This window comes from Anabrus simplex, chromosome 4 (assembly GCF_040414725.1).
Source record: "Anabrus simplex isolate iqAnaSimp1 chromosome 4, ASM4041472v1, whole genome shotgun sequence".
NCBI classification, from domain to species: domain Eukaryota; kingdom Metazoa; phylum Arthropoda; class Insecta; order Orthoptera; family Tettigoniidae; genus Anabrus; species Anabrus simplex.
Genome location: NC_090268.1, coordinates 106,603,011 through 106,621,302, shown reverse-complemented (window position 1 = coordinate 106,621,302; position 18,292 = coordinate 106,603,011). Strand labels below are relative to the sequence as shown.

Genomic DNA, 18,292 nt, shown 5'->3' with positions numbered 1-18,292 from the left:
AGTCAGAGTCTTTCCTATATAATTGCAAAATCTTGCACCAACCTTCACAAATCCTACAACTTTGATTTATGATGAGTAATTTTAAGTTAAACAAATAAATTATCAGATAAGGAAAGAATAGGCTATGAAACCACTGTACTTGTGATGTAATACCTTGTATGGAGTGATGCTGAACAACACCTAGATGATACCATGATGGAATTAATTATATGAAACTGCTCTGAATAAGATAATGATACTGGACAATTCAATGAATTTATCAAGAAGAGATACATAAGGAGTCGATTTTAAAGATGTGTACGCAGTATAAGACGTTTTTGCTACAAAATTATTAAGCAGTAAATCATCTATGCAAGGTCGGACCTACCTAGCCGAACTGATAAGGGCATGCCTGATTCACATGACACCTGAGGTTCACTCAGCCTAGACCAAAAATGAGAACCAGGTTAATTACTAGAGACAAAGGCAGTCCTGAATCCACTCTGTCACACTTAGTGCCAAGGTTACCTTCCACTCGTCAAAGGACCTATCAAGGCCTGTACGGGGATGGCTTTCCTTGTTTTACTAGGATGAGATAGGGTCTAGTAGATAGAATAGAACACACAGGGTGGTCAGAAACAACATGAATTGGGAATATGAGCATTAGAGGGCTGGTCATGCTGATAAATAATTTGAAAGAAATAATTCGATATCTTGCACCGTTGTCATTTTATCCACTGGTTAAGTTAGCCAATCAAATCACTTCATGGGCAAATTCAAATGGGCTTTGAGAGGTGGTGTTACTAAATCGGTACATGGTTTAAAACCACCTTGACAACACCAGTCGAACAAAAAAACTGCACCAGGGGAGGGGTTTCAATACAAACCTCTGAACTGACAGAATCGTGCCAAAGGAGGTACGCTACCATGACACTGGCTGAAACCAACGGTACGTTTGTATTTAATGCTGTTTTCTCGGCATAGCTGTCAAGCCGTTCTTAGGTCACGTGCAGATTTAGCAACAGTGCCATGCAAAGTCCATTTGGATTAGCCCGCGAAATGATCTGATCAGCTAACTTCAGCATCTGATATAATGACAACGGTGTGAGATATCAAATTATTTCTTTCAAAGTATTAATCAGCATGACCAACCCTCTAATGCTCACATGTGCCCTTCATGCTGTTTCCGACCACCCTGTATAAATCCAAATACAAGCTTCCCAGGTGGTGTCAAATCAAAAGACTTGAAATCAGCAGTCAAAGCCATATAATTATTTACGAAGGTCGATCAAATATAAACGGGATATTTGTTTCTGAACATCAACAGTTGGTAGGACTGGCCCTGTGCTTCTGCTATGCTTAGGTGGGAGTATTAGGAGTGGGGAGAGCGTGCTATTAGATATTTCCCGCCATTTCATCAGTAATGCTCACGATGTCAGAGGAACAGGTGCACCTTTCCACTGCAATGTATAATTATAAAATTTCTTGCTCATGAAGGAGTTATGGCAGCGGAAAATTGCCAGAGATTGACTGCATATTCAGTGATCAAACATTGTCTAGGACGCATAGAAAGTTCAAAGAAGGACGGGAACGTGTGGAAAATCAGCAACACGATCGCCGTCCTCAGACCAGCATTACAGATGAAAACATTTGTGTGGTTAAAGACATTATTGGCAACAATCGACGGGAGAGAGTATCAAAAACTTCAGAACAAGTTGGAATTAGTTATGGGAGCTGTCAAGCAATCATCACAAATGAACTACAGTTCCGTAAACTGTTCCAGATGGGTTCCTCGCCTTTTGACCGAAAATTTGAAGTTGAGACATTTGGAGGTCTGTCAGAGGCTTACAGAAAGGTTTGCAGAAGAAGGTGAAACATTTTTGAGTCTGATTGTCACCTACAACAAAACATGGGTCTGCCACTACACTCCCGAATCCAAACAAGCCAGTAAGGAGTGGCGGAGGAAAAGGGGAGGCAGCACCAGTGAAAGCCAAGACTCGACTGTCAGCTGGCAAGGTACTTGCAACCATTTTTGTTGATCGGTGAGGCATTTTGCTGATTCATTTTTTGCATGAGCAACGCACAATCAATGCTGCTTATTACTGCGAGCAGTTGAACATGGCGAGGGTTGCATATCGCTGCAAAAGACGAGACCAACCGATTTGACAGGTCATCTTCCTCCACGACAGTGCGTGGCCCCATACTGCAGCTTTAACTGTTTCCAAGCTACAGGAAATGCACTGGACTATACTTGATCATCCTCCTTACAGCCTAGACTTATCGCCCTGTGATTTCCATTTGTTCGGACTGCTTATTGAAGCTCTAGGAGGGCAACGATTTGAAGATGATGAGAGTGTGGAAGACTTCGTGTGCAACTGGCTGGTGACACGACCATGTTCTTTTTATGATGAGGGCATCAAAAAGCTTCCCATATGCTGGGACAAATACATTTCCAAAGCAGGAATGTGGAGAAATAAATTGCAATTGCCTTGTGTTTTTCAATAAATGAATTTAAATAAAAAATATAATCCTGTTTATATTTGATCCCCCCTTGTATTATAGCTCTCTATGTGGATCAGTAATAGAGTGTTGGCCTCTGGATCCCAAGATTGCAAGTTCAGATCTGGCAAAAGCAGTCAGATTTTTGACAGGTATAAAAAAGTCCATTCAGCACTCTGTGTCATACAGTGTCAGCATGAAAAAGATCTCTGGTAACATAATTGTCATTTACCTCAGAAATTGAATTTAGACTCAGTCATAGATGCTCAAAATAAAGATCTTCTCTGTAATCTGGTAGAGTAAAACAGAATGTCAAAACAGGAATGCAGGCAGCCTAAATGGCATCAGATAAAAAAAATCTGCACATGGTAGCTGAGGTGATATTTTTTTATTGATGGTACTTTTAATGGCTGAATTCATTTACTCTTTTTTTTAAAATTTTTTTTTTTTACATAAATGACCCCTATTCCCATGGTATAATTCTCTTTACATATAAGCAGGTCTTATTTGCCAATTCTTTTCTATTTCTCCAGCACTACAAAGGAGTTCGATCTTAAAATATTGTAACGTGTTGGCGGGGTAGATAAATAAATAAATGAGTACAGAACCTGGTAGCATCCTATTCTAAGATTTATTAACTTAGCACTACAATTACAGATTTACACTACACTCACTCAGTCACACTCATTAGCACTGTCACAATCCACAGCCTACACGTCAGTCTCGCAGGTCGGGATAGTATCCGCTGTTCACTCAACCCATCGAACTCCGTTCGCAGTTGGCACACGTCGGCACCCAGTGTTCCCTTCGCTCTGCTCCAGAACACCCAAGGTTCTTCTCCAGCAGCTAGCCTCAAAGGACACACACACACACACACACACACACACACACACACACACACACACACACACACGACATCAGGAAAACAGGAACGAGTCCTCGGCTCCAACAGGCAGATACTCGATCAGGCTGACACAGGCTATCACTGACTGTGCTCTTCGCTCACTCACTCTCTAACTAACTCTCACCGACCACAGGCAGGTCGTTCCTCTCTTATATACCTGCGCTGGCTCTTCTAGAATCATCCGGATGCTGTACGGATCCAGGAACATCGCGAGATGGAACACTCCAGATTAATCGTGGAGTCATTTCCATACTCCTCAGCTACAGGACCACGAGCGGAAGCAAGTGGGGCTGGCCTAGCACCAAGTGTTGCTCGGGATTGGTGCGCTCGAGCGTAAGGGGGGTGGGGCGATGGGTGATGCCCCCCGGTGCATAGCAAGTTGGCATGGTGGACTCTATAACCATTACAGTATCAACAAAGACAACAAGAATCTTCATTTTTAAATAAACTTTCTCTGTCAGAGCAAAGATGATATGTACAAAAATACAGGGACAGGTCACTTCTTTTGTAGTATGTGGGATGTTTCCTTCCTCCTGGTTCCCACCTTCAAGGTGCAAGCAAGAGTTAATGTGGTCTGGGTGCATTTTTGGGAATTGCTGTACTATATAGCAGATAGATGCCAGACCAGCCTAAATTGATGAACTACAGATTGGTCATCCGGTGTGTTTACTGTATAGCACCGAGTGTTGGGCGATACAAATGCGGTGATGAATACCGGATATCTCTCTTTGTGACCATACAACCAATGACAATATTTGGAAGCAATTTAGCGTGTCATCGATTACAGAAAAGATGAGAGAAAGCCAGCTTCGCTAGTATGGATATGTTATGAGAGCAATACTCTCCATCATTGCCAAAACGTCTTTACACCAAGAAGTTGAAGGCCGGCAACCACATGGGCAGCCAAAGCAGAGGTGGAAGGACACCATCAATAAGGATATGCAAATGTTTTCCTGCACCCTTAAAAGGTGTTTGATTGAACAAAGATGCAAAGATGCAAAAGATGCACCTGGGAGAATATGCAATGATGATGATGATGATGATGATTCCTTTCTCATTACAGATATAAGGATGCCAAATCTAAACGATCAAGTTCAGGAACTTTTAAGGAGTATTTGGTAGCACTAAAAGAACATTACTGAAAGTGAGGCAAGATACTGTATTATAATTTTGTAAAACCTTGGCTGTTCCAACACTAACATACGTCTTCCAAGTTTTGAATCCTAACATCAAGTGGAGTAGTGGAGCATAGCGAACTGAGGCAACAGAAATGAGAAAAGGAGCACGTGAATGAGGACTAAAATCGAATATAGAGAGCTATGAATGTATACAATGATAAACACAATCACAGGTCAGCATGGTAAGAGGAATCAAAGGAAAGGAGAGACAAAGACAAACATCAAACAACATCATACACTTTCCACCATATTAAGAGAGAAGATTTTTCAGAAATGGTTCCCTGTCAATGATTGTGGATATCCAACCTTCTGATGAAGCTGAGAAGCAGAAACAAGCTCACTGCAGACCAAGACAGAATGAATGCAGAAAGGATAGAAGATATAAAGATTTTGAAAAGGTGACCTAGCTACATAGAACAGGTCATTTGAGTGCAAGCTTGCATTTGGGAGATGGATTTTAGCTATAGCCTATGTCGCACCGACACAGATAGGTCTTATGGCGATGATGTGATAAGAAAGGCCTAGGAGTGGAAAGGAAATAGCCGCGGCCTTAATTACGGTACAGCCCGAGCATTTGCCTGGTGTGAAAATGGGAAAACCCTCTTCAGGGCTGCTGACAGTAGGGTTCAAACCCACTATCTCCCAGATGCAAACTCACAGCTCCGCACCCCTAACCGCACGGCCAACTCGCCTGGTAGGAGGTGGGTTTATTAACTTACCTTTGGGTGTCAAAATAATCGTTCTCCATTTTGCAAATACAAGAGAGATAGAAGTTCTGATATCAGTGTTCTGCTGACAGGCATGTTACCCGATGCTTAGGTCAAGGCCAATTATGTTCATGTATGACAACAGCATATTCAAGTAAGTCAATTGGAAATTTCTCAGAGTAAACTAGAATATTCCAGTAGGGATGGATTTTTATACAGGCTTTTCTTTCTTACAGTTTAGGTTGGAGTGAAGAGCTACAACTCTAGGGATTTTCAAGGACAAATGGAAATACCAGCAAAATTTAGCTGGTATGATCTCTGAATTGGAAGATAAGTAAAAATTTTATGTGATGCTAATTTTCATAAATTGATTGCATTCTTAGGTAATAAAGAAGGATGACATTTTAAGAAAATTATAAATAGAATAGTGTAGTTTTAGTGTTATTTTATGACATTTAAGATATATATTATTTTAATTATGACATATATTAGATTTCTATTATGAGATGTTTAGAACTTTGGTGTTTGATGTGTAATAATAAGTAAAGAGGTCCAAGAGATAAATGGTAATGAGAGAAAAAAATTCTGAGGAAGAGGACAGTAAGGTCCTCAAAAAATGTACAGTGTATGAGGTAATAAAAAAAAAATAAAAAAAAATTAAACAACTCTAAGTATTGACAAGGCTGATTGTCAATTATCAAAGGTATATTTATTGGAGTAGAATTTTGGAGATAGTGCATTCAGATTTCCTGTCTCCCGCTGCTTTCCATCTTCACATAAAAAATATTATCTGCATCCGCACTTCCTTCATCCACACCCGCATCCCAAGGTATTGAAACGGATAGATCTGTTAACATAATACAATAGGCCTGGTACCTGGCACCAGATGCCCCACAAGCAAAAAGTAAGGGTATAACTGAGTGAAATTGAATAAACTTCATTATTTAGAAATTATCAGAAAAATTACCCACACTGCCATTCAGTTTGTATCCACCAAGACCCTAACTTTGCGGGCACTTGCCTGATGTGTAGAGAATTTATCGAACTGACAGGCCTTGAAAAGTGCCTGACCACAGCCACTACCTACTTTCCTGATGCTTGCTTGCTCGTTCGTTCCTATCATCACAGACAACAAATGAATTAGTATCATTTCAAGCATGTTAACAAAATGGATGTAGTAGTAGTAGTAGTAGTAGTAGTAGTAGCAGCAGCAGCAGCAGCAGCACAATTTTGTTGTGAGATCTTTCCAAGGCCTGTCAGTTTGATAAATTCTCCAAGCTATTTAAAGTAAGGGACCCTGTCAATTGTATCACATTTTGTTCTCAGGTTCTTGATATTTGTCTTTGAACATACAAATTTAGTTTTATCAAATGATATCTGTAGTCCCACCTTTTCTGGACTAGCTTTATCTCGAGATGTTTAATGGCAGTCTCCTCATCCTCCATTAGTATCACCAGACCAAAAGTGAGGTATGGTATATAGAGGTTATCTTTGAGTAAGCCCAGTCGGATTGGCTTCCAAAACTAACATTTCTCAAGTTCTTTCTCCTATTCTTCCACAACATTGTCTATAATGACGCTGAACAGGATAGGAGAGAGTCCATCACCTTGTCTCACGTCTGTTTGAACGTCAAAGGGTTCTGAGATTTCCCCCATAAATTAAACTTTAGATTTTGTGCCGATGTTGACGTTGACGTTGTTGTTGTTATCTGTGCATTTGAACTGAGCACCTTTTAGAAGGCCATCTGTTTTATCAATCTAAAACTGTGTATTGGAAGAAGTATGGACTTTTAATCTTCAGATGCCACTATTATCGACTTATGTGCCCCCTCTGATGGGAGGACGGTCAATTAATTTTCAAGGGAAAACTCTAGCCTATATGTTTGTTAACCTGGAGTGTTTGTAGATAGTTTATTAGCCAATCAGAAATGTTTATATATATTCTTGTAGCCAATTACAATGGGGGTGTGTACAGGCCATTGGCCTAGAGAGTTCTGAAACTTTCCCCTCTGCTGTATAAACTGGGAGCTTTTGGGCCAGGTTGTCTTCTTCTTTGCTCCAGTCTAGAGTACATATGGTTAGTAGAGAGAGTGGAAAGCTTTGCCCGTTGTCAGAAGGCGCATCAGCTCAAGGTAATGGTAGACATCTTTTAAACATGTAATAGCTCCTGGAAGCTGACTTGAGAGGAAGGTTTCAATTCATAATGTAAAATTCTGAAGTTTAGTATCATCTTTTAAAAGTAAATTTTCAAGCAAATCTAAGGACTCTATTCAAATCCCTGCTGGGAAAGATGTAACTTACGGAATAAAGAGTGTCCACCCTCTTTTCATTCCCATTCATCGTGGTATTGTATCACCCTCTGTAGTGTAGGCTTAGCCTCTGTAACTCCGGGCCATAAGCCCATATAGGATCTTAAGTGTTTTTCAAAGCATATTTTAAAAGGAGTGCAACTGTTTCACCTACTAGCATGTCCGACTTGTTGGCTGAATGGTCAGCGTACTGGCCTTTGGTTCAGAGGGTCCCGGGTTTGATTCCCGGCCGGGTCGGGGATTTTAACCTTCATTGGTTGATTCCAATGGCCCAGGGGCTGGGTATTTGTGCTGTCCCCAATATCCCTGCAATTCACACACCACACATAACACTATCCTCCACCACAATAATACGCAGTTACCTACACATGGTAGATGCCACCCACCCTCATCAGAGGGTCTGCCTTACAAGGGCTGCACTCGGCTAAAAATAGCCACATAAAATTATTATTACCTACTAGCATTTTGTTTATGGCCAATTTCTTAAACCTTCTCTTTTGACCACTAAGACATTTAGAAAGGGCACTAGTTGCCTGTGTTGAAAGTATCATTAATTACGAATAAATGTGTTATAGACTGTCGAGCTGAAATGACAGTGAAATAGTATTTTCAAGGTTTATCTAGTGTAAAATTTGGATAAGAAACTTGTGCCTTTGAGAGGCTGGACTCTTGCAAATTGTGGAGCACAATCTCCTAGAGTGTAAATTGAGTGGAGCTAAAGTGATCTTTGAAAATATTGTAACTTTGGAGCAACAAGCTTATTTTGTAAATTACTGTAACTAAATTTTGAATTTAAGTAAATGTTGTGATCAGAGCTGACGAGCTCACCATTAGTCTATTTAACTGTTATTTGTTGTTGTTCATGCAGATTATTTATCAAACTTCAAACTTAGAAAAAAGTGTGTGTGTGGGGGGGGGGGGGGAATTTCAAATTTTAGTGTTTTAAATTATGCTCTCATCTTTTCTCTCTCCACCCATTCATGCCCATGCCTTCTTACACCTCTGCCAAGTATGAAAACATGGTTATTATTATTATTATTATTATTATTATTATTATTATTATTATTATTATTATTATTATTATTATTATTATTATTATTATTATTATTATTATTATTACTATGTTTGTACTGGTTTCTTCTTTCCCTTACTCCTTCTCCTCACACCGACCTGACAACATGTCTATCACACATGTTTCTACCCTCATTACCAGATTTCCCACAAACTACTTTTACAGTTTTCAGAGACATCAAGGTACTGAAATTTTCTCCCACTTTCAAGCTGGGAAAGAGAAAGAAATCACATGGAGCGATCAGGCAAGTATTGACGATATGGTAAACTGGCGAATTATTGCCTTGCCAGTTCCTCTTTGACAAGTACAAAGTGATGTGCAGTGGTGTTAAGTAGCTGCAGCCAATTTTTCCTATGCAAACTTGTTCTGGAGTAGATTATCTCACTCCTGGATAGTAGCTTCATTCAGCTGCTGAATATTAGCAGGAAGATAAGGATGGTAGACAATTGCTCTCTTCAGTTCAGTTCAGTTCATGGCATGTATGTTCAACATCTTCAATACAGTTCATGTTTGTAGAATATGCCAACCACACCATTCTCTGTATTTCAGTGAACTAACCAACCACTCTGACTCATTGGGGATGAGCATTTTTTTATCATCCACTAGTGTAAAACCCTCGCCCACAGTGGCAGCAAATCCTGTAACTACAGGATGGAGAATGTTGTCTCTGTGTACCACACCAGTCATGTTACCTTGGATAGGAATCAGAGGCAAACATTGACCAAACATGATCCCACCCCAAAACACAATAGAATGCCCTTGCCATTGATCAAATATTAATTCTTAAAAGAATCCATATTAATGGGTCCACTTTTTCAACAATACAACTTGGACTAAATACTAAAATTAAGTGTTGGATTTAGTCATATAAAAATCTTCTCAGAACATGTTTCAACCCTCATTGGGCCATCTTCAACTACATTAAAAAATTGAAAAATACCTTAAAAACTGCACAAATACATAAAAATTCAATACAAATTATAATTGATGAAAACATGTTTTCCAAAAATCTTACTTAAAACTTAAAATGCTTGTTGTTTCAGACTTATTAAAAGATAGAAACATTGTTAAGGATTCTAATCATAAAGCTTTTTTTTTTCTATTTGCTTTACATCGCACAGACACAGATAGGTCTTATGGTGATGATGGGACAGGAAAGGCCTGGGAGTGGGAAGGAAGTGGCCGTGGCCTTAATTAAGGTACAGCCGCAGCATTTGGCTGGTGTGAAAATGGGAAACCACGGAAAACCATCTTCAGGGCTGCTGACAGTGGGATTTGAATCCACTATCTCCCGGATGCAAGCTCGCAGCTGCGCGGCCCTAAGTGCACGGCCAACTTGTCCGGTAAGATGAATATTTATCAGACTAAGTGGGGGAGGAGAACTCCTCTTGTTTAATGTGGTAGACTGATTTTAGTCGTAGAACAGATTGTTTCTGATAACAATAAAAATGTCAAGCTACGAGTTGTTGCCCACCTCACATGAGCTGCCCTATAGTGTGGTTTAACAGGAGCTTTTGGCACAAGTCTCCTTGATATCAGTCCTCTGTCGTGCAGCCAATTTTATACTATCTGATCTGACACATTCACTCCAGTGTGGTGGCCCTCCGAAGATCTGGGCAGAATGAGGTGGCAGTAGCAGTAGGCCTATGTTGTGCTGAAAGCACCAAATACCAATCCCCCCTGTAAGATGATTTGCATGGCATCCCATCTGTTGTCGATCAGCAACTGTCTGTATCTCCCTGAACTTTTTCCAAACTCCAGAGATATTACTGTGACTTCCACCAACATGAGTGGTGACATCCACTTGTCATCATCCTTCTTCCAGGAATATCAAAATTCAAATGCAGTCAGTAGTAAAAATTGGTGCTCTTGCCTGGTTTAGTTCAGTCCTACACGTGCTGTCCATACACCACTGACCTTGCAAGTTATGTAGTTAAACTGACCAACACAACAAATGCCTCCTATTGGACAAATATAGAACTTCATCTGGGTTTAGTGTCGGTGTGTGTCTCAGACATTGGCCTACAGTGTATGCTGTAAACATGTTTGCGATATTGTAACATATACTGTGTGATATCTTGATATGCAAAACTCTTTTTGAATGCCGAAATACACAGATTCATTTATACTGAAACTTGGTCTAATGGCAACTGTACTGAAAACTTGCATTTGAATAATTTTGAGCTTGAATGGAAATGCAGTGCATGATTTATTTAATCGTATGTTGATGTTGTACAATATATATACAAGGCAAAATCAAACTTTAAAGTCCATCCTTCTCAACCATTCAGTTAAACCGGGTGTGAGAGCAAACAAATCGTCAGGAGTGCCAGGGTACGAATGAAGATGACAGCGTTGGACCAGGTGCTCAATCGTCTGTTCTTCCAGGTTACAATTACACATTGGTGAACTGATCCAACCACATTTGTACCTGAAGTAATAGCAACAACCATGTCCAGTCCTTAACATGTTGATATGGCACCAGAGATTCCTCGGTAGGTCAAAACCGTTTGGCTTCTTTGTGGGATCAAGATGGTGGACACTTGTTCCCAGTGTTTTTGTTGACCACTGCTTTCATTTAGGTCAAATCCATCTGCAATGAGTTGCCCTGCAATGACACTTGCTGATCATCTTGATTGCAGTTGCTGCAGTGATGGATGACAGAATTCTTGGTGAAGTGGCAAAGAGGGTAATGCGAAGATTTTCTTAGCTTCCTTTAGTAGAGCTTGCTTCCGCCTTAAGTGAGGTGGAGGGTTGTGACTCAGCACAGGTAACCAGTGCCATGGAGTTGATTTGATGGTACCAGTAATGCAGTGCATTGTATCATTCAATTTTGTGTCTACCTTCTTCACATGTACACTTTCCAACCAGACAGGAGCACAGTACTCAGCAGCCGAGTAGACAAGGCTAATACCAGTTAAGCATAGACAATCAGCAGAGGCTCCCCAGGAGGTACCACAGAGCTTATGCAGTATGTTGTTTCTTGTGGCGACTTTATAGGAAAGCTTAGTGATGTGCATGATAATATATGAATATTAGTACAATACAGTACAGTATGCAACAAAACAAAACAAACAGTATTGAAATTACAAACAGGCTCTGAACATCAAACTACTGAATCTCACCAGAAACTTGCCACTGCAACAAAGGATGCAGCAAGATGAAGCTACAGCCCATACCATCAGGGGGCCATTTGCCCTTCTGCCACAACTGTTTGGAAGTCACTTAATTTATTGTGGAACAAAATTCCCACTGTGCAGATTTCATGCCCAAGATATATGGGGCATGCTGAAAGAATCTGTTTCTCAGTTAGATGATCCACCTAGAAATATCGCCAAATTATGAAAGAAGATTTGTGTCATTGCAGCAACCTGTATTCATCAATATGTTCAACAAGCTACAAGACCTTTATGAACAATGTGTGAGGTATGAGATTGCACGTTTTGAATACATACTGTACTGATGCAGTTAGATACATGCTCCTGTTGTAAACTTGCACATTATAATTATATATCTTGATGTTCAGTGCAAGTTTGATTTGCAGCAAAATATATTTCCAAAAAAAATTAAGTGATGTCAGCTGAGAAGAAACATAAAAAGATTGAACGCCAGCTAGGGAATAGAAAACTACAAGGAGTGGACCATTTCAAGGACTAAGACTGTGTATTTTCCCAGGATGAGCTATTGATTGAGATAGAAAAGTTAATGCATTGAGTTCATATTTGGGATCAATGATACTTTGTAAGAATGAAGCAAGTTTGAAAACCAAATCTATCTGTCACTTTGTTATCTGATTTGACTTTGCTGGACAGAAGTGAAAGCTGGATAACTTGCAGTATCTTATTCATAAAGTGGAGAACATTTATAAAAATAGCAGGAGTGATTGCTGATTCAAACAAGCAGAATCAATGGTAGCAGCAGTCAAGATAAAGGAAAAGTTGGGAATAAACCCAATGGATGGAGAAGTGGATACAATCCACCTTCTATGGTGGAATCATATGGACGAATGGAGGATAGCCCACCTAGGATAATAATGGACTCAGCCATGAAAGATGGAAGTAATTAACTAAATCAATTAAAATATTAAAACAATGTTATACATCTATCTACCTATCTACTTAATACACTAACAGCAGTATCTCAGTACATTAATGACAATCTTGGGTTTCATGTTATGTAGAATATATCATGTTCTAGTCCTAGAGTCATTTTGTTCTCCGTTACCTTATTATAACCATGAACTAGTATTGCAATCATTAATATCATAATGACCAAATTTTGGGATCATGGAGACACTCAGTTTCAAAATTCCTTATTTTAAAGTACAGTAGCAAACTTTACTAGAGTTGATACCTATGATATGCTCCCCAGAGAATAGCTGTTAGCTTTATGAACAGTGCGTAACATAATAAACCAAAAATCAGTACAGTTATCACGTTTCTTCTCATCTTCTCTAGATGAATTTTTATGCTGCAGATTTAGATATCTTCGTTATGATTTTCCAGTTTTGACTGTTATTGTGTACCACAGATGACTTCCTGCTTACAAAGCATTGCTCTTCATACACAAAGCAATGCACTTGATGCAGGATTTCACCTGCGACAGCAATATATTGGATGGTACTCAGTTTCAATCTTTACTATTTGTAGTTGGTATTTGGTACTGGTGTCAGCAGTATTCTCAGCTGAATCCCAAGAAATACTGTAATATACTATATTTCACAGTGTATTTCTTAAGAGGAATTAATTTCAGATTCTGAAACTATTTACTATCTCTTTCTGGAGTATATTTTATTTTTATCACACAAGTTTGTAAATTAATTCATTTAAATGTTACCCTTAAGTTGCCTAAATGTGCTCTTTCCATTTATGGACTCTCATTAATGAGAATCAGCAATGATGGATAGTTTCTAATAAGAAGTGGAACCTGAAGTTATTCAAAAGCAGCAAAATAGCACTAAGCATAGTGAAGGGATAAAATTCAGTAACAAACCTTCCTTAGAAATCAAAATTAGAATATATTCAGTGTCATTAAACAGAAGATTTATCAAAAGATATGCACAAGGCTTACAAATATCAAAACATACAATGCAGGTGGCAATAAATAGAACTTGAACATCCACATTTATTTTCTTCTTAATACAGGATGGAGAAAAAGAGAAATTACTTGGTACTACTCTGAGCTTCTTGTATATTGTAAACAAGCAGCTATTAGTGTAATATTAAGTGTATTAGAGTAGAGAATCATTACTTCAATAACATTTAATAATATAGAGAATCATTATTTCAATCAATTATGATGATTATGATGATGGTGGCGTCCCCAACGTGGTTGATCCTGCTCAATTTCACTGTAGTCATCATACTGCAACAAAGTGAGAAAATGTGTGTCTATTGATTTCCTTGATTTCTGAAGGAGAAATATTGAGCAGTGAGACAAATTAATTCAGAAATAAATTCAAAGGAGATAGCATTAACTACCCAAAAATTCCTTAGGAGGGTGTTTAGGAATGTAGTAGTTAATTATTATGTTAATATATATAATGTATAAATGATTTATATTTCTTTTAAAGTAACAGACACTGGAAGAAAATATATGAAACTATCTGTCCCAGTATCCTTCATAACCTCATATCATCCTCATTTACACAAAATCCATCACACTTTAAAACAATAATTCAGTCTTCTCTCATCCTCACTCTACCCCAAGGATCTTTCCTAAAAGCCCCAAGTCACCTTCAGGTACCCACCAAAATTCAAAAACATTCTAATTTGTCATAAACCACACCAACTCCCACTAACTTCTGGCTCTTTCCTCAGTGAACACAGCCGATGTAAGGCCTGTTGTCTACATATACCAGCACCATTTTTACCAGTAGCATCACCAACAAGTCTTACCTCACGCAAGATCATTATGATTGCACCTCATCAAACATTATCTACCGGCTTCAATGCACACTCTGCTGAGCATTGTATATTGCCTTATCTACCATTTCTCTAGCCAAATGAATATGTGGCCACTGCAGGATCTGCAAAACTCTATTCACACCCAGGACCATCAGACCATATTTGATGATTGTTTCACAGTTAATCCTTAAACCTTTATCCCCAACTTCCCATCCTCTTGCCCTTAGAGATTCCAAAGCTGGCCATCAACTGGGAATCATCTGGCCTTAACACTACATAACAGCTCATTTTTTCCATTCTCTTTTCTTGCCTATATCCTGACCCTACACTCCTTTTACCTCATAAAAGTGTCTATGAGTTAACATTGACCACTAACATTCTATTCTCCACTGACGAAGGCTGCAGCCAAAAATTTTGGAGCCATGTCTTTCTTTTGTGTGTTCTCTATCCATGGGTTCTTATACAGTAAGTCACTGCCTTCCATCTGTTTCCTATACTTACGTATACCTATCATTTCAGCATATCATCTTGTTAAACGTTACTCAACTAATTGCTGTCACTATGGAACAAAGATATACTAGTGAAGTCTAAGGATACATTATGCACAAGCCATATTACATATTATCTATTATGACATGCTTCAAAGACATGCTCAATGACAAAGAAGAATTGGCAACACATCTTCTTTATTTTAGAAGTAGAATAAAGACATATCCAAAGACTCAAGGATGAAAAAGTGATGATAAAATTCATATAGACTAAGATGATTTGGATATGTTAAACAGATAGGTGAAAGGATGTCAAAACAACTACAGAATTATAAAGAAAGGGCAAAGAACACCCAGATTATAAAGAGTGGATCAGGTTAGGAACAGTATAAATCAATAAGACTTGGACTGAAACATAGTGATGTATGAGGAGTGGTCAAAAGAAAAATGGAGAAGAACCATATTTACCCCAAATTGGCTGTATCTGTATAAGGGGAAATGATGATGAGGAGGAGGAGGAGGAAATAGGGGGGAGGGAGGAAGGAGGAGGAGGAAATGACAACGAGAAGTAAATTATGACCTGAAACATAATTTAGTAACTAGAGAAGAAGTACAATATTAAAAGTGAGATACAGTAATTTGCATAATAGAAATACTTCATTTATACTAAGCTCAAAATGGAAACTAATATTTTCAAAACATTGACGTATGTTAAAATTCCAGATAGTTAAAAGTATTTAGAAAACATCATCTGAAACTACATAATGCAGAGTGTTGTCGTCTTCTTCTGCTACTTTTCCCAGATCTCTGGGTAAGCGGGTCCGAACTGTGTCGCACACGTGGATTTGGCCCTGTTTTATGGCCATCACACAACACAACACACCACACTACCAACCACCATAAAAACCTGTAATAGTGATTACCTCCCTCCTCATCAGGTTGGCATCAGGTTGATAGTGTGCTGTGCTGTGCTGTGCTGTGTTGTGTGAATATGAAGAGGAGAGTTCTGGGACAAACACTAACACCCACTCCCCAAGCCACAAAAAATAATCAGACAGGATTATAATCCCTGACCTGTCCAGGAATCAAACCCGGGACCATCTAAACCTGAAAGCCTCAATGCTGACCAGCCAAGGAGAGAATGCATTATCTAAGTCTAAAAAGAAAAGGCTGCAACTTATTGCATTATCAGTTTGATTCCCAAATCCAATAGTTTATCTGAAATCAATTACCACATGTGCTTAAATCCTAGATTTCACCAAGGTTCATTTGTGATCTGTTCCATGTGAGAAAATCCATAAGTTTCCTACATATGTTCAGGAATTTTTCTAAATAATTCCTCTCTTGGGAAAAAATTCATGCAGCAGACTGTCAATGATCTCCTTCTATTATCAAACAAAAATTTATCTATCACTTCATTTTTACAAAAATAATACAAGGAACGATCACTCTCATAATTATAAGAATTAGTTTGTGACAAAATATAACATTTTCAAATAATAATGAATGTCCATGACTACATCACAAAAGCTAATAAAAATTAAATACACATTTTAACAACATATCAGAAGCAGCATCAATAGCAGAAACTACAGCATATAAAAATCTTCTTCCCAAAGTTTCTTAGAGTGGAAAACAGAATCATAGTTGATAATTGCTGTTCCTTGTTGACTCTCACAGGAATTTAAACAGGTACTTTGATCTGGAAGAGATTATTTTAAGTTAAATTCACTTCTTCACAATAAATTCTGAATGAACATTTATTTATATGAATTTCTCTTACAAAATTTAGATACAAGAAATTATAAAAAGTAACCACGATCAAATGGACAATAATAAATAATTTCATGTTTAATCCTGAGCCTTAACCATGTACAATAGGAACTTAACATTAACATTTTTTATGTCTTATATTCTAATTTACTTTACATCGAAACGACACAAATAAGTCTCATGGCAACAATGGAATAAGAAAGGGCTAGGATCAGGAAGGAAGCATCTGTGGTCTTGTTAAAGAACATCCCCTTAATTCACTGGCTGGTTTGAAAATGGGAAACCATGGAAAACCATCCTCAGGGCTGCCGACAGTGGGGTTAAAACTCACTACCGTATCTCCCGAATGCAAGCTGATAGCTATGTGACCCAAACCACACAGCCACTCACTCAAATTTTGTTATTTTCAATCAATCAATCAATACTGATCTGTATTTAGGGCAGTCACCCAGGTGGCAGATACCCTATCTGTGGTTCTCCTTGCCTTTTCTTAAATGAATGGAAAGATATTGGAAATTTATTGAACATCTCCATTGGTTATTCCAATCCGTAACTCCCCTTCCTATAAATGAATATTTACCCCAATTTGTCCTCTTGAATTCCAACTTTATCTTCATATTCTGATATTTCCTACTTTTAAAGATGAGACCTATATTATGAAGCTTGTAAATTTCAACATACCACTTAGTCAAGCAGCTCATCAAACTTTGCAACATTTTTGTAATGCTACTCTTTTGTCAGAAATCACCCAGAACAAATTGAGCTGCTTTCCTTTCGACTTTGTTCCAGTTCTTGAATCAAGTAATCCTGGTGAGGGTCCCATACACTGGAACCATACTCTAGTTGGGGTCTTACCAGAGACTTATATGCCCTCTCCTTTACATCCTTACTACAACACCTAAATACCCTTATAACCATGTGCAGAGATCTGTACTCTATTTTCAGTCCCATTTATGTGATTACCCCAATGAAGATCTTTCCTTATATTAACACCTAGGTACTTACAATGATCCCAAAAGGAACTTTCACTTCATCAACTCAGTAATTAAAACTGAGAGGACTTTTGCTATTTGTGAAACTCGTAACCTGACTTTTGACCCCAAATAATTATCGGGGGATATCCTTGCTTGACATTACATACAAGATTTTATCCAAGATTATATACACAAGAATCCAAGAACAATTCGACCAAGAACTTGGAGAATATCAGAGAGGATTTCGACCAGGTAGAAGCTGTCCAGATCAAATCATTAGTTTAAAATGGATAATGAAGCACCAAAGAGTTCGAAGTAAGGGTCTAGTCATCACGTTTGTGGATTTTAAAAGAAGCATATGACAGTATTCATTGTGAATCATTATTAAAAAGCCTTAAAGAATTTGGCTTACACCAAAAACTTGTTAACCTCATTAGTATGACTTAAAAATACGAAGGCAAAAGTTAAATTTAGAGGTGAATCATCAGAATCATTCGCTATAAG

General features: G+C 38.4%; 1 protein-coding gene across 2 annotated transcripts in view; it reads right to left on the bottom strand.

Annotated features, from left to right (window-relative positions):
- Window positions 1-13,644: 13,644 nt before the first annotated feature.
- Window positions 13,645-18,292, bottom strand: part of LOC136871668 (uncharacterized) — a 29,066-nt gene continuing 24,418 nt past the window's right edge. Inside the window, exon 3 of one of the 2 annotated variants that reach the window (XM_067145162.2) lies at window positions 13,645-14,011. In XM_067145162.2, coding sequence (XP_067001263.2) covers window positions 13,937-14,011 — 75 coding nt within the window. In that variant the 3' untranslated portion in view covers window positions 13,645-13,936. Of the gene's footprint in view, window positions 14,012-15,614; window positions 16,744-18,292 lie in introns of those variants that run through there. The other variant, XM_067145163.2, reaches the window with a different exon arrangement.